The sequence below is a fragment of the Rhinichthys klamathensis genome, unplaced genomic scaffold (assembly GCF_029890125.1).
Source record: "Rhinichthys klamathensis goyatoka isolate OS25496 unplaced genomic scaffold, OSU_Roscu_1.1 h1tg000076l_1, whole genome shotgun sequence".
Lineage (NCBI taxonomy): Eukaryota > Metazoa > Chordata > Actinopteri > Cypriniformes > Leuciscidae > Rhinichthys > Rhinichthys klamathensis.
The window spans coordinates 4404538-4423021 of NW_026606618.1; the positions used below are offsets into that span (position 1 = coordinate 4404538).

Below are 18484 nucleotides of genomic sequence, written 5' to 3' on the forward strand. Positions count from 1 at the left end.
TTCTGGTTTGCGCTAAATGTTTCTAGGAGCACAGCGCTATCTGTTTTTCAGTATTATGGATTGATTGTATCAGTGTTCAGAAATATGGAAGCTTGTTTCCACCACAGAATAAAAAGTAAAAAAGGTAAGGTAATCGACCAAAAACTCGCACTTCTTTTTTTTTATTATAGTTTTTTTTTTTTTTTTTTTTTTTTTTTGAATTGTGAGATAAACTAGGAGTTGTGAGGGGAAAGTCAGAATTGTGAGAATTTAATTTTTTATTCCATAGAGGAAACAAGCTTCTATACTGAGTGTTTTAAAAAAAAAACAGGGGATACCTTATTTTGGGTTTGTTTTGTCAGACATGTCGGCTTATTTTTCTAGCGAGATCTGGCAACACGGTCGCTCAGCGTAAGTGCGTTTGAATCACATGAAGCTGATTACACTGAAGAACTGCGAACTGTCATATCATTCGAGACTGCGTGGATTGACAGAGAAGACAATGTGCTGAAATGACAACGAATATAGAGACACGAAGAAGGAAACTCGACACAAAAAATCAAGGTAAACAATAACACAAAAGTAAGACCATTTTATGTAAACGGAAGTACTAATCCACTGACTTGAATTGTCAATAGTGCAATGCATTATTTTACTACAGTAGACAGTTGCACATTTGCTTCAATTACATCGGACTTTTGATATGGAACACTAGATAACGTGACGAATAACTCACGTGACGTGAATAATGAATGCATGTCTATTGCATTTTACATGAATGGGTCAACTTGTATTGTGATTTATCCTGGACATAAATGAATCAGGATTTCTCAAGAAAGAATGGCTTCTAATGCATTTGCAGTCAGTCAGGTTTCTGTTGTGAAATGGTTCTGAAACCGCATCAGTCCACACTTCCCCATACTATGCATTATTTCCTCTCTGTGGTGTGTGTCTTGGGATATATCTGAATTAACATGTTGATGTTGAAACGCAAATTTATGTGTAAAAACATTTATTGAAAATACTGCATATTCGATATACAGTGGTCTAAGCGGTATTTGGACACTTAAGGGTTTAGCCTAGTTCACCCAAAAATTAAAATTCTGTCATAATTTACTTGCCCTCATGTTGTTCCAAACCTAAGTATCTTTCTTCTGAACACAAAAGACTATATTTTAAAGAATGTGGGTAACCAGATAGTTGACGGTAGGTAGCCATTGACTTCCATGGTATTTTATTCCCACTATGGAAGTCAATGGGGTCCGTCTCCGTCAACTGTGTGGTTACAACATTCTTCAAAATATCTTCTTCTTTTTTTTGTTCAGCAGAAGAAAGAAACTCATACAGGTTTGGAACAACTTGAGGGTGAGAAAGTCATGACAATTTTTATTTTGGGGTAAGAATGTAAGAATATCATTAGATTACATAACATAATATATAAAAAACTATACTTAATAATACTTAATAATAAACCATTCCATGATTTCATCTAATTTCTCAGATCCTCCGGAGGACCATGATGGAGCTCATCTGCCTGGCTCTGGCTGTGACAGGGTTTGTGTAGCTCACATTCATTCAGAAGCCAATGATGGCCCTGCTCAGTCCTGTTTACAGCAAACAAGCGCCTCCTACACACCTAAAAACCAACAGAGAAGTGAGAGCCCATATACACTTTGCATAAAAGCAAGGGTGTTTTTTCTGAACTGGTTTGAGACTTTTTAATGCCACTACCTTTTATTTTTTTTTCAGCATGCAGCTTTGGTGATGAAATACACGATGAGAACCCGTGCAAGACCACCATAAGTGCTGAAAACGAAGTAGAGGCCCAAAAACTCGCAAATAATTATAAGGTAAATGTACATTGAGCACATATGTCTAGTTTCATTTAGCGTAATGTTGATGCTGATGTCGTTCTGTCCTCTTTATTTAAGTTTGGATTCAGGAAGTGGAAGAGTCATGTGACAGAACGGCCCTTTGAGTACAGGTCGGATATTGTGAAGGAGCTTTACTCTGAGCTGAACGTTATCAAACCGTGCTCAGGTTAGACCGAGCTCTTCTTATTTCCTTCTGTAGTAAATGTACAGTATCAGTAAAAGGTTTGGACATACCTTCTCATTTGTATTATTACTTTTATTTGAAAATATAGAAAATAAAACAGTCAAAACTATTCAAATTATAAAAAAAAAAAATTATTATTATTAAAGAATCTAAATTTTCATACTTTCAATCTATTTTATACTTGTACTGTATATTTCAATCAAAAAACAATTTAATGTAATACTTTTTTATTTCTCATGCCATAAGCCCTTTGATATTACATCTAGGTAATGTTGTAATGCATTATTATGATGATTTTTTGATGCAAAACGAAAGCAAATCCACTAATTAGAGAAACGTGGCAGTACATTAATTTGTTCCCCTGTACTGTAATGATATCAGTCTTTTTTATTCTCGGGTTTCAGCAGGTTCATTGTTTACTTGTGGCAATGTTCTCTACGTGCTTCTGTTTGGCTGGTGGATCTCTCTGGTTTATGTTTTCGTTGGTGTCCTAATGTTCCTCACAGTTTTTGGCATCCCCTATGGTAAGAATTGGTCTAAATAAGTATCAATACATTTTAGTGCCTCTCCCTGGATCACAAAGGTGGCACTTTCTTGTTTCAGGGAATCTCTGCTGGAGGTTGTCCTGCTATTTTCTGTGGCCATTTGGGAAATCAATCGCAAAGGTTGTGTTTCGTTTTATATCCAAATGATATTTGTATGTTTGTGCAATCTTGATTTTTTTATCAGTCTTATGACAGCTCTACACACACAGTCTCTTTTCTTTTGCCTGCTCCATGAAAATCAGGCTAATACTGCATTCATGGATTTTTCGTGGTTTGGAAGGATTGAACCCAATGTTGCTGTTTTCAGGCCAGTGTCTCTGTGCCAGTGTACAGTGTGAAGATCCTCCAGGGTAATTCCACTCTAGAGGCAGAGGAGAACGGAAAGCCTTCCTCTCCTCTCCTGCTGCCCACACCAGTGGAGGAGACCATAGAAGAGCCCACAGGAAGTCCACAGGACCACCACTACTGGGTGAGAAGTGTGAAACAGATATAAGATGAAATGTCATAGTAACATGCTAATAAATTAATGTATCATTATTATTATAAATGTAGCCTGTAAAACATCATTTATTAATAAAGAGACTACATATTATTTGTACCACCATTGTATATATATTATTTTGACACCACCAGACTATTTTAGTGAAATACAAATACGCTAATAAGTGATTCAAATGGTTAAGAACTAAAAACCAAACAAAATATTTATGTTTAAATAAATGCTGTTCTTTTGAACTTTCTGTTCATCTAAGAACCCTGAAAAAAAAAGTATCAGGATTTCAACAAAAATATTGAGCAGTAAAACTGTATTCAACATTGATAATAATAATAAATGTTTCTTGAGCAGCAAATGATTTCTGGTGAATGTTTTCTGAAGGATCATGTGACACTGAAGACTGGAGTAATGATGCTGGAAATTCAGCTTTGCCATCATCGCAGGTGTAAGGCCGTCTAATTTGATCCAATGGCAGCATTCAAATTAGCGGTGAAGGTCTCACGCGTGTTCCGTCTCTTCCCATCATGGCAAAGGGATTTTCAATTAAATGCAATACATTTTATCTTATGTATTAACTCGTTTCATCTGACTCCATAAAATGAAAAAGTTTTTCAATGATATCTGTGCATCATTAAATATACGTTAATGTTTGACTATTCCTTTTAACTCCAATGGAAATGAAGTCATAGTCTGTTAGAATAATCAAATATAACAATTTATTATGTCAGGTAAAAGTATTATGCCAATTTCATAATCAGTTCAAAGATCATCAATACAAAACATCAAATGCTCTAGGATAAGAGAAATAGATGCAAACCCAACATTTAAGAACTACATGAGCTAATCCTCACGGGCTATCTGAAATACAGAAAGAGCCCCGATTCCTTGCTGCATTCAATTAAATAGCCAGAACTTCTTTACAATGGTAATTTGCATTCAGGTTACACCTTATTTTGGGGGTAGGGGAGAAAGGCCATTTGCCTAGAGTCCAGCTTCCTTTGTGTGTCATCTCTAAACTTCTAAAAAACCTTATTAGCTTTTGTTTTACCAATTTGGAAATGAGACATCTGTACCACTCACCCTGCAGTTTAAATTATACTAAACAAAATACTCAATGATAATCATTCACATTAAACCATATTCTTATGTGAGTTTTTATGCGTCACTGAGAGAGAATGAAATGTAGATGAGGTGAGACTTTTGTCTCCGGGGAAGAGGGGGGAAGCCAAATGTTAATTTCCAGCTTCAACCAGTTTTCTTCAGTCTTACACAGGAATAAATTACATTGTAAAATATATTACAATTTTGAATTGTAATATTTTTCACAATATTACTATTTTTACTGTATTTTTCCATCAAATAAATGTAAAATAATTTTAATATTTTTCCATCAAATAAAACATTAAAAAGTCGTACCAACTCCAAACTTTTGAACAGTAGTGTATATAATTTATACATATAAATAATTCATTTGGAGTTCACTAAAATAGTCTGATGGTGTAAAATCTATAATTCAAACCTTGAGTTATTGTTGCAGGACTGTATCATCTGTCCTTAACTGAGAATGTATCCTCCCGATACACCATTTCTAGCATTTTTGTATTTTTCCCTTTAGATTTTGTACTGATATCACTAGATTCCAGCTTTCCCATAATGTGGATCTCATATGATTTCAGTGGCGCTTGAGAACATATGCATGGCTGTTTGTGGGTTACCCTCTCCTCGTCGTCACACACTCTGTGGTGTGTCTGATCTCCTGGCTGCTGGTTTTCACAATTCCTGTGGCCAAGATGAGCGCCAAGACCTTACACACCATCCTGCTCATGCCCCCCGAACACATTCACATCAGCCACGCCACGGCGGTGAGAGCACTGTACTATGATTATGAAATCCACTGAGGTTTTGGCATCTGTGAATTAATACTGATTAAAACCGTGTATCATATTTGCAAATTTACACAATTTAACAGATTGTTATTCTTATTTTTAGGCTCAGGAGAATGAAGGCCAAGTCATTCTGTGCTGCTACCATGCAGTGAATCTCTACTACTATAAATACACAGTGGATGGGATCAATGTTTTTGCTGTCAGTATCCTATATCAAACTATAAACAGAAGTTTAAATCTGTTATTTTTTAATGCTGATATTCAGAAATATGTCGTCAGTTTGCATGTAGTACCAGTGTCCAAAAGTATCTTATGCTCAACAAGGCTGCATTTATGGGATCAAAAATACAGTAATATTGTGAAAAATAATTACTCAAAATAACTCTTTTTCTATTTGAATTTATTTTACTATGCAATTCATTGCATTTTCAGCATCATTACTCCAGTCTTCAGTGTTATTTCTTCTTTCTTATTATTATCAATGTTGAAAAACAGTGCTGCCTAATATGTTTGTGGAAAAAGATTCACTCTTTACTGGTTTTTTTTTGCCATTTTCCTTACATTGAGTTACTTTAGATCTCTTACCATTAGTTATAGTGTCACTAATAATTGGTTACGTGGACAAAACAAACCAGTTTGCCAGCTCAGAAGTCAAGTTTGCCACAGCAATCAGCTCCATCATTCCACTGTCGTATTATATTGGCATGGGCATTGCAAGGTGAGCAGTTACTCCAGCACAACACCAGAACTTCACCAATACCTTTGAGATCAACATTAATGCCGTATTTAATTTCTGATCTCTATTCTCAGTATTTCCGCTCAGAGTAACTTTGCTGTCGGGGCCGTGGTGAACGCAACATTCGGTTCCATCACAGAGTTGACCTTTTACATCACAGCATTGCTCAGAGGTCACCACCAGGGAAATAAGTGCCTGCAGGAGATAGTGAAGGCGGCTCTTACTGGAACCCTGCTGGGCTGCATCCTCTTCATACCAGTATGTCATCCGTTACTATGGAAGCTTGATTCCACTATGGAATAAAAAAATTAAAGAGGTAATCTCATAATTCATACTTTTTTTCTCAGAATTCTTACTGTTTTTCTCAGAATTGCGAGTTTATATCCCACAACTCAGACTTTCAATTCTGAGTTTATATCTTTAAATTCTGACTTTTTTGTTCATATAATTAGGATGAATAAAGGTAATTTTAAAAAAGTCAAGGGAATTACTACTTTTTACTTTTTAAATTTAGAATTGCAAGAAAAAAAGTAAGAATTGTGAGATATAAACTCGGAATTGCAAGAAAAAAGTATGAATTGTGAGATATAAACTCAGAATTGGGGGGGAAAGTAAGAATTGTGAGATATAAATTCGGAATTCCGAGGAGAAAAAAAGAACTGTGACAAACTTGGAATTGCGAGAAAAAAGTATGAATTGTGAGATATAAACTCCGAATTGGGAAAAAAGTAGGAATTGTGAGATATAAACCAGAATTGGGTAAAAAGTAAGAATTGTGAGATTTAAACTCGGTGTTAAAAAAAATGTATTGAGTCTTTTATTTCGCAATTAAGACTTTTTTCACTCAGAATTGTGATATATATATATTTATTACAGTGTTATTATACATTTGTTACATTATTATTATTATACATTTGTTACATAATTATTTTGTTACATTATTCTTTTTGAAAAAAGTAGCGATTCTTTTTTGAAAAAGTAGCGATTCTTTTTAAACTTAGAATTGTGAGAAAAAAAGTCAGAATTGTAAGATTAAATTAATATTAAAAAAGGTAATTTTATCCCTCAATTCTGACTTTTTTCTCACAATTGCGAGTTTATATCTCACAATTCTGTCTTTATAACACAGTTGCGATTTTATATCTCACAATTGATATAAATTTATAAGATATAAACTCTGAATTGAGAGGAAAAAAAGTCAGAAATGTGACATAAACTTCACAAAGTCACAAATACCCTTTTTATTTTTTTTTATTCTGTGGCGGAAAAACAGTTTTCCATACGTTACCTTACAGAGGATCTTAAATCTGCAAAGTGTGCAGTAGATGACCATTATATCTGTCTGTCTCAGGGGATCTGTATGATAATCGGAGGACTCAGGCACAGGGAGCAGAGGTTTAACAGTCGCTCAGCAGGGGTCAGCTCCTCTCTACTCTTCATATCAATAGGGGGTAAGATGAGGCGGCAGAAATCTGCTTGTTATTGCTCTTCTCTCTTGGAGTAATTAAAGGCAATGTGAAATAGCATTTAATGCGTAAGCTCATTCACAAAAAAAGGTTTATATATTAGCCAATAGCAATTCACAAACTCATAACCTTATTCATATTCACAAAATATGATTTGCAAATGCACAACCAAATTGTATTTTGTGAAAGTTTAAGTTTGTGAAATGCTGTTTGCTGTTTTGTGAATGTGAATTAGTTTTAATTATAGCAATGAATCATATTTCATAAATCAATACATTTTGAGACTATTGTAGCTCCATCGTCTCTGTAGGAGTGTTTGCCCCTACGCTCTTCTCCAAAGCCTATGGGAATCTAGTGTGTGAGGACTGTACCAACTCTACAGGAACCAACAGCAGCGGATCCTTCATGTGCAAAAACTGCCACTACGACCTGGTGAGATTTCAAACATGCATCACGTAGAAATGAAAAAACATGACACCGGAAAGTGAAACATCAAGCCATTTTCTGCGCATTTTTTCTTTCTGGTCCACTAGACTGAAAACAACTACAGCTTGTTTCACAGTCACATTGAGTAAGTTCATAGTGTGAGCATTTTGTATACTCAGTACTTTGTGTATATATATATAACTATATAAATAATAATTATAATTTAAAAAAGGATTAATCATTCATATTTTTAGTACTGTTAATATCGTTTTGTTGTGGCTGTTGACGCGTCTCTGTTTTCTCAGGCCTCTAGTGTACACCATTTCCGTCCTACTGCCCATATCCTATATCATCGGCCTCATCTTTACGCTTAAAACACATTCACACATCTACGACATTCACGTTGGTGACGGAACGGGTGAGTTTGCTAAACCTTGCAATAAAATGACTAATACGAAGCTTTGAACCGACCACCACAACTTCATAAGGAAGCTAAATAATGTATTTTCCCACATGTATTAGGGTTAGGGTGTAGTGATTATTAGAAGTTTAATTTAGGATCATTGGAGGTCTGCAGAATGATATGAAACACAATGTGTGTGTTCACAGCAGGTCATCTTGGAGCGTCTGTGCACTGGTCCCGTTGGAGAGCTTTGCTTATCCTCATCATTGCCACAGTGCTGATGTCAGCATGTGCCGATCTGACCACCGAACACATTCAGCCCATACTCAACCGCTCGTCTGTATCTCAGGTTAATACTGCAGTAAATCAGTCAGACAGTAAATAACAGCTCAATATTAATGTATTATGATCCCAGCTCTTCATCTCAGTATTTCATAGGTGTGACTCTTTTGGCCATGATCCCTGAAATCCCAGAAATTGTCAATGGAGTCCAGTTTGCTCTTCAGAATCAAATCAGTTTGAGGTCAGTTTGTTCGGTAACACCATCCTGTGAGTTCTATATTTGTTAACATGCCTTAGGTCATGAAAAAACAATGGAATCATTCATTCAATCCCTGCCTGGTTGGTTTAATCTGGTCTTGTCAACTAAAAATACATGCATTTTGTTGTTTTCTCCCAGTTTCGAGGTTGGAAGCTGCATCGCGGTGCAGGTGTGCATGATTCAGATCCCCATCCTGGTTTTATTCAACGTCTTTTATGTGAGATATTATGCACACATGCTATTGTACATACACTCAAAGTTAGCTCACTGATGGCTATATGTCAATGTGTTTTCCTAATGATCTTTCTGTGACAGGACGTTGGCTTTGTACTCATCTTCAGCGACCTGCATCTGTGGGCCAGCATCTTTAGTGTCATCGTTGTGAATTATAGTTTTATGGACGGAAAGTCGGATTACTTTCAAGGTAATAAGCTAAATATTCTGTAAATCTGGGGTTAGGAAACTTATCGAGAATTAAGACATCCAGTACTGGCTCTTCATTACAAAAAGTTCAAAAACTACACCATCGTTAAAAATGTTGGCATCAGTAAGATTTTTCTTTTTTGAAAGAAATGAATACTTTGATTTAGCAAGGATGCAGTAAATTGATCAAAAGTGACAGGAAACACTTTTATAATGTTACAAAAAAAGTCTTTTAATAAATGCTGTTTTTTTTACTTTATATTCAAAGAATCCTGGAAAAAAATACATTACAGTTTCCACAAAAATATTAATGTATCATTTTTATTTATTTTATAAAAAATAAAATAAAAAAAAATCAACTAAAAAAAAAAAAAACATTACATAAAGCTATTTGTGATTATGTACACTAATTTTTTTGTTTTAATAATTAGTACCAGAATCTCCTTCACTGTTCTTTCTTTGTTCATCATATTGATTTGAATGAGTTTTGTTAATTGTTAAAACTCTCTTTTGTGTGTGTTTGTATTCCAGGTACTGCTCTTGTGGTGGTGTATCTCATCCTGTTGGCAATGTATTTTTTTGCTCCATCTCCTGCTGGTTGTTGAGAGGCAAAGACATTTCAGCACAATGCATTGGTTATGAAATTTACACTATGAAACACTGTTTATGGTTTCATATTAATTTTAGCTTTACTGTGTGTTTTAGACTATTACTATTCATAACATTTTATTCTTTGGTACATCAGTAACAATTCTTTTCTGTTCTGTTCAACAAGAATCTGATCTGATTTAGCACTTTACTTGCAGAAGTACAGAAGAATACTTGTGATAATAGGATTTATTATTTTAATAAAAATGTGGCGCACAATAAATTATTTTGGAGTGTACATAAATAATAGTTAAAACTATTTTATTATGAAACATATTTGGTATTTTGCAAAAAAAAGAATTCAGTTTTAGTTAGTGTGGTGCTGGGTGTTTGTACAGGCCCTAATGATGAACCATCAGTTACTTAACCATGTATTTGAAATCATACAGATGAAGTCATAGTATAGATGCCGTTGTTTAAAATATTTGCAAAGTGACCTATTTGAGGTAACAATTTGATTTGTTGCACTGATCTGTTGTTCTTACTGTCTATAATATGTCTTTTTAAACAGAAGTCTAAAAAGTATATTTGTGATATAACTATTTTAACAACTTGTCTTGAGTATTTTCTATCTTTAAAAAATATATGAAGTTTAGGATAAATCTCTGGAGTGTGTGGAACAATCTGTCGCATAATGTTGCCTTGAAGAGGTTGACTAAATAAATTTAAAAAACCATTAAAATAAACAAAATCAGTGTTTGGCTTTTTCTGGGGGAACAATTGATTTACAAGATTATACATTATAAATGCTGGATTTTATTTGTGAGTAGCAATCACGGATATTTGAAAGCTCTGATGACCCCACAAGTAAAAGTCAAAAGAGTATAAAACTCTATGAATGTGTAAAAAATGCTTTCCATTTCGTCTTCAGATTATGAAATTCTGTGCGGAACTGAGGATTGACCGCTGCGTAGATGATGGGGTTAGTGAGGGATGTCATGCAGACCAAAGACACTGTTAAAATATCCAGCTCCCGAAAAACATCCACCTGAAACACATTAATAACTGTGTTATAGCTACTGGATGATATACCCATTCATTCAACTTGGCAGTATGGTCAATGCACTTCTAAATAACTAAATAAAATCAGTATTATTTTCTAGAACAAACATCTGAACACTCATAACAAAAAATAAATAAATAATAATTATGGAAGATATAAGCATAAACAAAATCTATAAAGGGTTTACACTTAAAAGAAGAAAAACGACTTATCTGTACATTTATACTCATTGCCTTACTGCTATTTTGTTTAGTATTATTACTTTTTTTAATCTACTATTTATTTGTATTTAAAGCACAATTTAAGTAGCTCACTGTAAAAAAAAAGTTACTGCTTTAATTTTTTAAAGTACAATCAACTTGGATGTTTAAGGCATTTCAACTTAAATTACATGATGAGTTGAATCTTGTATAACTTAAAGAAGTTGAAAATTGCTTAGCTTATTTTGATGAGTTAAAGCCATGTAAAAACATTTGTCATAACGTATTGATCATATAATTTTTTTTACAGTGCAGGTTTACATTTTAATGCAAAATCTTGAAACTTTAATATTGATATTTCTTTTTTGCAGTATGAATGAAAAGAGTTGAGCTAGACATAAATGCCTCCTTCAAGAATTAGGTTAACGCAGTTTTCTCATGTAAGTGTGCTGTCATTTAAATTGTGAGACAAATTATATTATCCCGCAACTCAACTCACTGTTAGATTGCCATCACGGTAATAGAAGTGATTCAAGACCACTGTCGCAATTAGCGGGATCCAAAATATGAGGAAGGTGAAGATGATGTATCCGGAGCGCTTGGCCAGTTTGCTCTCCTTCTTGGCGTTTCCTCTTTCTCTCTGAGCGAGACACGGCATCATACAGACAGCACCCACCGCCTCCTCCTCCTCCTCCTGTGGAGCAGCTGTGGTTTCTCCAGTTGATGCTGCAGTGGTTTCTTGAGGAGCGCTTTGCTCTTCAGCACCTTCTCCATTTCCTGATGCTGGAGAAGTTTCAGTAATATCTTGTGGAGCGCTTGTCTCAACAGTACCATCTTCATTAGTTGATGGAGAAGTTTCTGAAGTTTTATCTCGATGGTCAATTGGGTCTTCATCATCACCCTCTTCTCCATTAGTTGATCCTCCAGAAACTTCTCCATCAGTAACTTTGCTTGACTCTACAGCACCAACTTCTTCATTGGCCGATGGAGAAGTATCTTGGTGGTCGTTTGGTTCCACAATACCTTCTAGAACCTGTGGTGGTTCCACAATACCTTCTAGAACCTGTGGTGTTTCATTGGGAAGTTCATTCATGGATTTTTCAGTCACGATCTCTGGTTCATTTATATCTAAATAGTCAGTCACAGTTGTTGTGGGAAGTTCCTCAGATGTTGGATGTAAATATTGTTGGATATTTTCTCCAGACGGCTCTTTTTCATTGGGTTTTAAATGACCAGTATCCATTGTCTGTGTATTTTCTGTCTCATGTTTAATACTATTCTTTGTTTCCTCCTGTTTTTGCTTTTTATCCTCTTTAATTTTACCAGGTGGTGGAAGTGAACCCTTATCGAATATTTTCCGACCGTGCGCTCTTACCAACAGGAAAATGCGGCCGTAGAATCCAACGATGACCGTCAAACAAACGCACCAGACGGGAGTCAAAATATAAAGTCCAAAAGTGTCGTAAGAGTCGAAAGTCTCCATCCGCAAGCCTCTGCATCTTATGTACACCGGCGAGTCTTTCGCAAATATCACGCAAATGACCGATATGGAGATTGGAGCCAGCCAGGTCAAGAGAATCCACACTGTTACCCGTTTTCTGCTCTCGGCGCTTTTAAACGGATGCGCAATGGCTTGATATCGCTCGGCGCTGATGCACGCCAGCGTGAGCAACTGGACGCAACAGATGAGAGAAAACGACGCGATCTGCGCGCTGCAGAAAACCAGTCCGAGGTCTCGCGCCGCGTCGCGAGCGCTCAAAACAATGCTGAGGAGCAACGGGCAGTCGATGGCGCATCGCAGGATGTCAATGACGGCCAGATTCACCAGGAGCGCGTTGTTCGACGTCTGGAGAGACTTCTGGTGGTGCACGGCCCACGCCACGAACAAGTTGGCGAGAAGTCCTACGTGTAAAGTCACCAGCAAAACTAGACAATTGGCAGCCACAAATGCAACTTCTATAGTGTCTTGCCATGTGTTGTTCACTGGTCCCCAAACAACGGTGGAATTACTTCTCATCTCCAGTCAAATAACGGCTAATTACATGTCTTTTTCAATCACATGTCGATTTCTACTATGAATAAAGTTGCACCTAGTTTTACTCCATCTCTTTTCTCTTGCTTTTTGAGAGTCTGCAGTAGCTAATAAAGCCCTTTACTTTAACACTCATCATTACCATGGTTCTCAATTTGTTTGCGTTTTTCAATTAACACCCTGCAGGGTTGATGGTCACCAGGGATGCTTTTTTGTTTTAGGCAATTTGCTGGTTCCTAGATGTCATCTCCAGACCGGAACAATGCCAATTACTGCACAAGCCTGATTTGAATTATTTTCCACTTTATTTCTGCCACTAAGGTTTTATTCATTTGTTGATTTCTTGGCAAGGTCTACATTTTTGAACTGGGTTAAATAAATTTTTTATTTGAAAGAAGTGAGTCGTTATTTTTAATAGAATAGCCTAGTCATAATAAGCACTGGTTTGATTAAGGCTGTAGTTTATGCTCTTATTGTCATAGTGATCACATCAGTAATCTTATTTTGAGGGGATTAATTTGGGAAAGGTTTTATTCTCTAATTACGAGATTAAGATGCTCGCTTTTAACCTTATCAGGTTACTGCTCTGCATTTTAATATCATCTTGGCATATGTAAATATAAAATAAAATAAAAAGTTGCTGCCTTAAATTTTTAAGTACAATCAACTTGGATTTTTATTATTATTGAATATTTATTTTTTATCCTTCTTTAAAAATTATTTTTGACCACAAACTTATATAGTATATGCCTTTTTAAACAGTAATACACAATGATTCACATTGACAGACCTCAGATCAGGCTGGAATAACCCTGCTTTGGCTCATCATTACACCAGCAGTGTCACGGGGGATGTATCGACCACAGGACAGGATTTCCAGAGAGGACTCTCGGAACTGAACAAACATATTTCAGAGAATGACTGGAGCGTTTCGTTGCACAGTGTTCCCTGTATATAATAATAATAATAATATAATAATTCATCACATTTATATAGCGCTTTTCTGGACACTCAAAGCGCTTCACATAGAAGGGGGAATCTCCTCAACCACCACCAATGTGCAGCATCCACCTGGATGATGCGACGGCAGCCATATTGCGCCAGAACGCCCACCACACACCAGCTTACTGGTGGAGAGGAGACAGAGTGATGAAGCCAATTGGTATATATATACATGGGGATGATTAGGAGGCCATGATAGACAGAGGCCACTGGGCAAATTTGGCCAGGATGTCGGGGTTACGCCCCTACTCTTTCGAAAGACATCCTGGGATTTTTTGTGACCACAGAGAGTCAGGACCTCGGTTTAACGTCTCATCCGAAGGACAGTGCTCAATTGACAGTATAGTGTCCCCATTACCATACTGGGGCGTTAGGACCCACACAGACCACAGGGTGAGCGCCCCCTGCTGGCCTCACTAACACTAACACCTCTTCCAGCAGCAACCTGGTTTTCTCAGAAGGTCTCCCATCCAGGTACTAACCAGGCTCAGCCCTGCTTAGCTTTAGTGGGCAACCAGTCTTGGGCTACAGGGTGATATGGCTGCTGGCAAATACCAATATAAATACCAATGCATTCTGTCGAAGAATATGCAGGCACATGAAACAGACCCGTTTGTTGGTAAGGAAGTAGATGATGGGATTGTAGACCGGGCTGGTTTTGGCGAAGTACATTGGCATGGTGGCGACCAGAGGTGGGATGTAGATCTCTGGATTCACAACCACAACCACAGATATGGCGGTGTAAGGCACCCAGCAGATGAAGAAGGCGACGATCATGGCCAGGACCATCCGTACCGCATGCTCATTGTCCTCCAGGCAGTTTTTTCCTCCTTGAAGTTCAATGCTTTTGTTGATCTGGAATGGAATGTCATTTGCAGTGATATGAGAAGTACTAGGATAAAAGATCATAGTTCGGATATAAACACGGATGTCTATGGTAGCGATCAAAATAGAGTAAATCACCTTTTGAAAGTAGCTTGACACTTCAAATAAAGACTGTATATCAATTACATAGTTACATCAGTATGTGGTGAAAAAAAAAAAGATTATTCATTCAAGAGATTAATCACTGTAAAAAAAAAAAAAAAAAGTTCCTGCCTTGAATTTTTAAGTACAATCAACTTGGATGTTTGAGTAATTTCAACTTAAAGGGATAGTTTACCCACAAATTTTAATTAGCCCATGATTCACTCACCCTCAAGTCATCCTAGGTGTATGACTTTCTTCTTTCAGACACATACAATCGGAGTTATATTAAAAAATGTCCTGGCTCTTCCAAGCTTTATAATGGCAGTGAATTGCTGTTTCGGTTTTGAAGTCCATAAAAGTGCATCTATCCATGATAAAAGTGCTCACACGGCTCCGGGGGGCTAATAAAGGCCTTCTGAAGTGAAGTGATGAGTTTGTGTATGAAAAATATTAATATTTAACACGTTACAAAGTAAAAGTCTACTTACACCCAAAGAGCAACTTACGCAACTTATGACGTCGGAAGTACGTAGTGCATCATGGCGTAAATATCAGCAGTACGTCGCATTACTCGCATAAGTTGCGCTTAGACTTAAGTCGAATCCATATGTTCGTTTGGCCGGAAGCTTTTTTTACTTTATAAAGTTTTAAATATGAATATTTTTCTTACACAAACTCATCGCTTCGCTGAACTATCCCTTTAAATGACATCAAAATGACTTTAAAAAAATTGTATAACAAATATAACAAAAAAGTTGAAAATTGCTTAACTTTGACGAGTTAAAGCTATGTAAAAACATATGTTGTCATAACTTATTGATCTTTTGTTTATTTGTTTATTTTTTACACAAGTGAAGTTTTTATGAGTGAATCATTGACTATGAACCAAGAGCGAGTCGCATACCTTCCTTATGGACACGAGGACGTTGCTGTAGCAGTATATAATGACAGCAGTGGGTAATATGAAGCACATAAGCGTGTAGGCGATGAGGTAACTGTAGTTTGTCCAGGATCTCTCCTCCCAGCCCAATGAGCAGGACGTCTGGACGCCCTCGGGCCCGTACGAGCTCCAGCCCAGCAGTGGAGCGACGGCCCAGAAGAGGCAATAGAGCCAGACCAACACCAGGCCCTGGCAGCTCCTGCAGACGTTCAGCTTGAAGCCTGCCATGGGTTTGCAGACTATATTGTACCGCTCGTATGCCAGTAGTGTGAGAGTGCATAATGAGACCAGGCCTAGAAAATAAGACATTAACATACATTTTATTAGACTTTTTTATGCAGTAGTTATATACAACAGTTTCTTTCATGCTTTTTCAGCTTACTCAAAACTGGTCTGAAGTCATGAGATGAATCACTATTTTATTATATTTTACAGATACGGTTATAATCATTCATTGGATTTAGTACAGATAATATAAAAATAGTAGCCAATTATTATAAATAAATATAATATTTGTCTTTTAAAAAAAGATTTTTTTTATAATTACATTTTATTTTTAATAAATGTATCTAAATACTGTTTACATTATATTATATATCTTTACACATTAACTTTTTTTTAGTGTAAGCATGTAACATTATAAAAAAAAATTATATTTATAAATGACATTTAAAAAATATTTATAATAAAAATTGAAATACTTAATATTTTTCTAATACATTTTAAATGGGTCTTTAACATATGAAAATATAATAGCCTTAAAACAAAAGCCAATTATTCAATTGTATATTTAAAATGCGTCATATTAATACATATGTAATATTTAATATGTATAAATATTTAATATCAATATTATTTACAAATTTTAAATGGGTTTTTACACATGAAATAGCTTTGCTATAAAAGGCAATTATTCAATGTTATATTTAAAATATATCATTAATATTATAAGTATGTAATATTTTAGTTTTAAACATTTAATATTCATATAATATTTAATATTTGTAATTATTAAAAAAAACATTTGAATTATTATTAAATATTTTAAATACTTTTTATTTTCCTCAAACATTTGATTATATTTTCATGTGTAAAGACCCATTCAAAATGTGTAAATAATATAAATTCTTATAACATTAATATTAAATGTTTAATGCAAAAAATATTGGATATTTATATTATTCTTATTATATATTTTAAATATAACATTGAATAATTGGCTTTTATATGACTAGGTCTTTACACATGAACATATACAGAATATACTGTACATGGAAAAATATTATATCCTCTACATGGGAAAAAAATCCTCTGACACTCAGAAGGGCATCAACATATTTGGGGATACATTATATAACATAAAACAAATAAAATAACATTTTGATCAGTACTCACCAAAGTAGTTCACAGCAAATCCTTGAAAAACACAGAATGCATGCCCTAAAAAGAAAGACCCTTCATAATTTGTGATGGTGACGATCGCAGAGCCGCAGGTGGCAATCATAAGATCTGACACAGCCAGGCTGAGAATGATGACGTTCATCGCATTGAGAAAATGCATGTTCTTCAGCATTACGGCAATTACCAACACATTATTAAACACAGAAAGTAGAGTGTTTATAAACATGAGGTATGAAAGTATGCTGTAGCCCACGCGTGGAAAAATAGTAGGTTGTACCGTCATAGCCAAATCTGTTGTCGTGAAGCTCTCCATGATTGAGAATGAGCTCTGGAGACTGTGTGACGGCAGTGCGTTTTGTTCCGAGCCGGTCAGACCATCATATTATCGGCTTTAAAGAATGAGATCAGATATTGGCTACAGCTAATTCATGATTTTTTTTCTTTATACCAGCAAAAAGTAATCTGAAGCATCTGGTCACTGTATCCAATTGTTAAAAGGCCATTTGTCAAATTACTCTTTGCCAGCTAATTAATAATCTTATTCATAAAAGCAGGCTTAGAAAATAAAATTGGAGATGCCTGCTGAGATTTTGTTTTAAGATAATTATATATAGACAGTATACTTTGCATTGTACTACCAAAAGCATAAAACAATAAAAAAAAGACAAAACAATGATTCATTTGTTTCCATTTGTAATAAATATCACAAATAAAATACACTTCTAATAAAGATGAACACATTTGAATAATGTCAAATAAATGGCAGGTTCTGACTTCCTTCAGTATCAAAAAGAAAGTTAAGCAGACAAAAAAAAATTAGTGTGCGTATTCAAAATACAATGCAAACATTCATACAATACCAAGTTCAGTATACTGAACTTATTTTTAAAAGTCAAAAATATATTTACCATGTCAAAAAAAATAAAGTAGTACAATACACTCCTTCACTTTAAGAGTCATGCGAACTCTCATTGTACAGCAACTATTGATATTTTATTCTGCTATAAATGTTGATTTCTAAACAGTTACACAATGTGAACATTTGACAAAAACATACAGGAGTGAGCAAAAATCTGAAACCTCATTGAAAATTTGAATTTAAACCTGAAAAGTATATAATAAAAATAATAAAAATTCAGTTAAACTTAATTGTTATACTTAATATAATTTGTAATAAAATCAAATTATACACTACCGTTCAAAGGTTGGCAAGATTTTTTTTATGGTTTTGAAAAAGTCTCTCACTGCATTTATTTGATAAGAAAATAATATTATTACCAATTAAAATCACTTTTTTATTTTAATATATTTTTTACAATTATTTATTCCT

At 35.2% G+C, this 18484-nt stretch overlaps 3 protein-coding genes across 6 annotated transcripts; 1 reads left to right on the forward strand and 2 right to left on the reverse strand.

Moving 5' to 3' along the window:
• The first annotated feature begins 11 nt into the window (after positions 1 to 11).
• Positions 12 to 10258, forward strand: cax2 (cation/H+ exchanger protein 2). Of its 4 annotated transcripts, none has more exons than XM_056251049.1 (21): positions 12 to 124; positions 364 to 543; positions 1481 to 1633; positions 1729 to 1829; positions 1911 to 2019; positions 2445 to 2561; positions 2641 to 2702; positions 2890 to 3051; positions 4755 to 4940; positions 5068 to 5167; positions 5541 to 5682; positions 5775 to 5958; positions 7052 to 7151; positions 7477 to 7598; positions 7700 to 7737; positions 7898 to 8010; positions 8205 to 8344; positions 8424 to 8518; positions 8675 to 8753; positions 8852 to 8960; positions 9491 to 10258. In XM_056251049.1, the coding sequence occupies exons 2-21, from the start codon at positions 492 to 494 to the stop codon at positions 9562 to 9564; spliced, it is 2238 nt and encodes a 745-aa protein (XP_056107024.1). In that variant the 5' UTR covers positions 12 to 124; positions 364 to 491; the 3' UTR covers positions 9565 to 10258. The 4 variants fall into 4 exon arrangements, with proteins under 4 accessions (XP_056107024.1, XP_056107022.1, XP_056107021.1 ...); XM_056251047.1 differs by having other exon boundaries at positions 13 to 124; positions 2442 to 2561; XM_056251046.1 differs by having other exon boundaries at positions 14 to 124; positions 2442 to 2561; positions 8202 to 8344.
• A 122-nt stretch (positions 10259 to 10380) lies between these two features.
• Positions 10381 to 17521, reverse strand: LOC130085336 (opsin-VA-like). Its single transcript, XM_056251052.1, has 5 exons — positions 17149 to 17521; positions 15718 to 16046; positions 14454 to 14699; positions 13633 to 13737; positions 10381 to 10595 (listed from the first exon to the last, which is right to left on the reverse strand). Exons 1-4 carry the CDS (start codon positions 17465 to 17467, stop codon positions 13639 to 13641), a joined length of 993 nt encoding a protein of 330 aa, XP_056107027.1. The 5' UTR covers positions 17468 to 17521; the 3' UTR covers positions 10381 to 10595; positions 13633 to 13638.
• LOC130085398 (uncharacterized) lies at positions 11301 to 12843 on the reverse strand. The gene has a single exon (XM_056251147.1). It carries the CDS (start codon positions 12825 to 12827, stop codon positions 11301 to 11303), a length of 1527 nt encoding a protein of 508 aa, XP_056107122.1. The 5' UTR covers positions 12828 to 12843.
• Positions 17522 to 18484: the final 963 nt, after the last annotated feature.

What these genes read in the sequence shown, in the direction of transcription:
- cax2 (XM_056251046.1), top strand. Translation starts at nt 492, where the DNA reads ATGACAACGAATATAGAGACACGAAGAAGGAAACTCGACACAAAAAAT. An exon ending in ACATCAGCCACGCCACGGCG is followed by an intron (nt 4,941 to 5,067) that starts GTGAGAGCACTG and finishes TCTTATTTTTAG; the next exon opens with GCTCAGGAGAATGAAGGCCA. An exon ending in TTTTATTCAACGTCTTTTAT is followed by an intron (nt 8,754 to 8,851) that starts GTGAGATATTAT and finishes TTTCTGTGACAG; the next exon opens with GACGTTGGCTTTGTACTCAT.
- LOC130085398 (XM_056251147.1), bottom strand. Translation starts at nt 12,827, where the DNA reads ATGAGAAGTAATTCCACCGTTGTTTGGGGACCAGTGAACAACACATGG.
- LOC130085336 (XM_056251052.1), bottom strand. Translation starts at nt 17,467, where the DNA reads ATGGAGAGCTTCACGACAACAGATTTGGCTATGACGGTACAACCTACT. An exon ending in ATTTGCTGTGAACTACTTTG is followed by an intron (nt 16,047 to 17,148) that starts GTGAGTACTGAT and finishes CTTATTTTCTAG; the next exon opens with GCCTGGTCTCATTATGCACT. An exon ending in ACTTCCTTACCAACAAACGG is followed by an intron (nt 13,738 to 14,453) that starts GTCTGTTTCATG and finishes ATGTTTGTTCAG; the next exon opens with TTCCGAGAGTCCTCTCTGGA.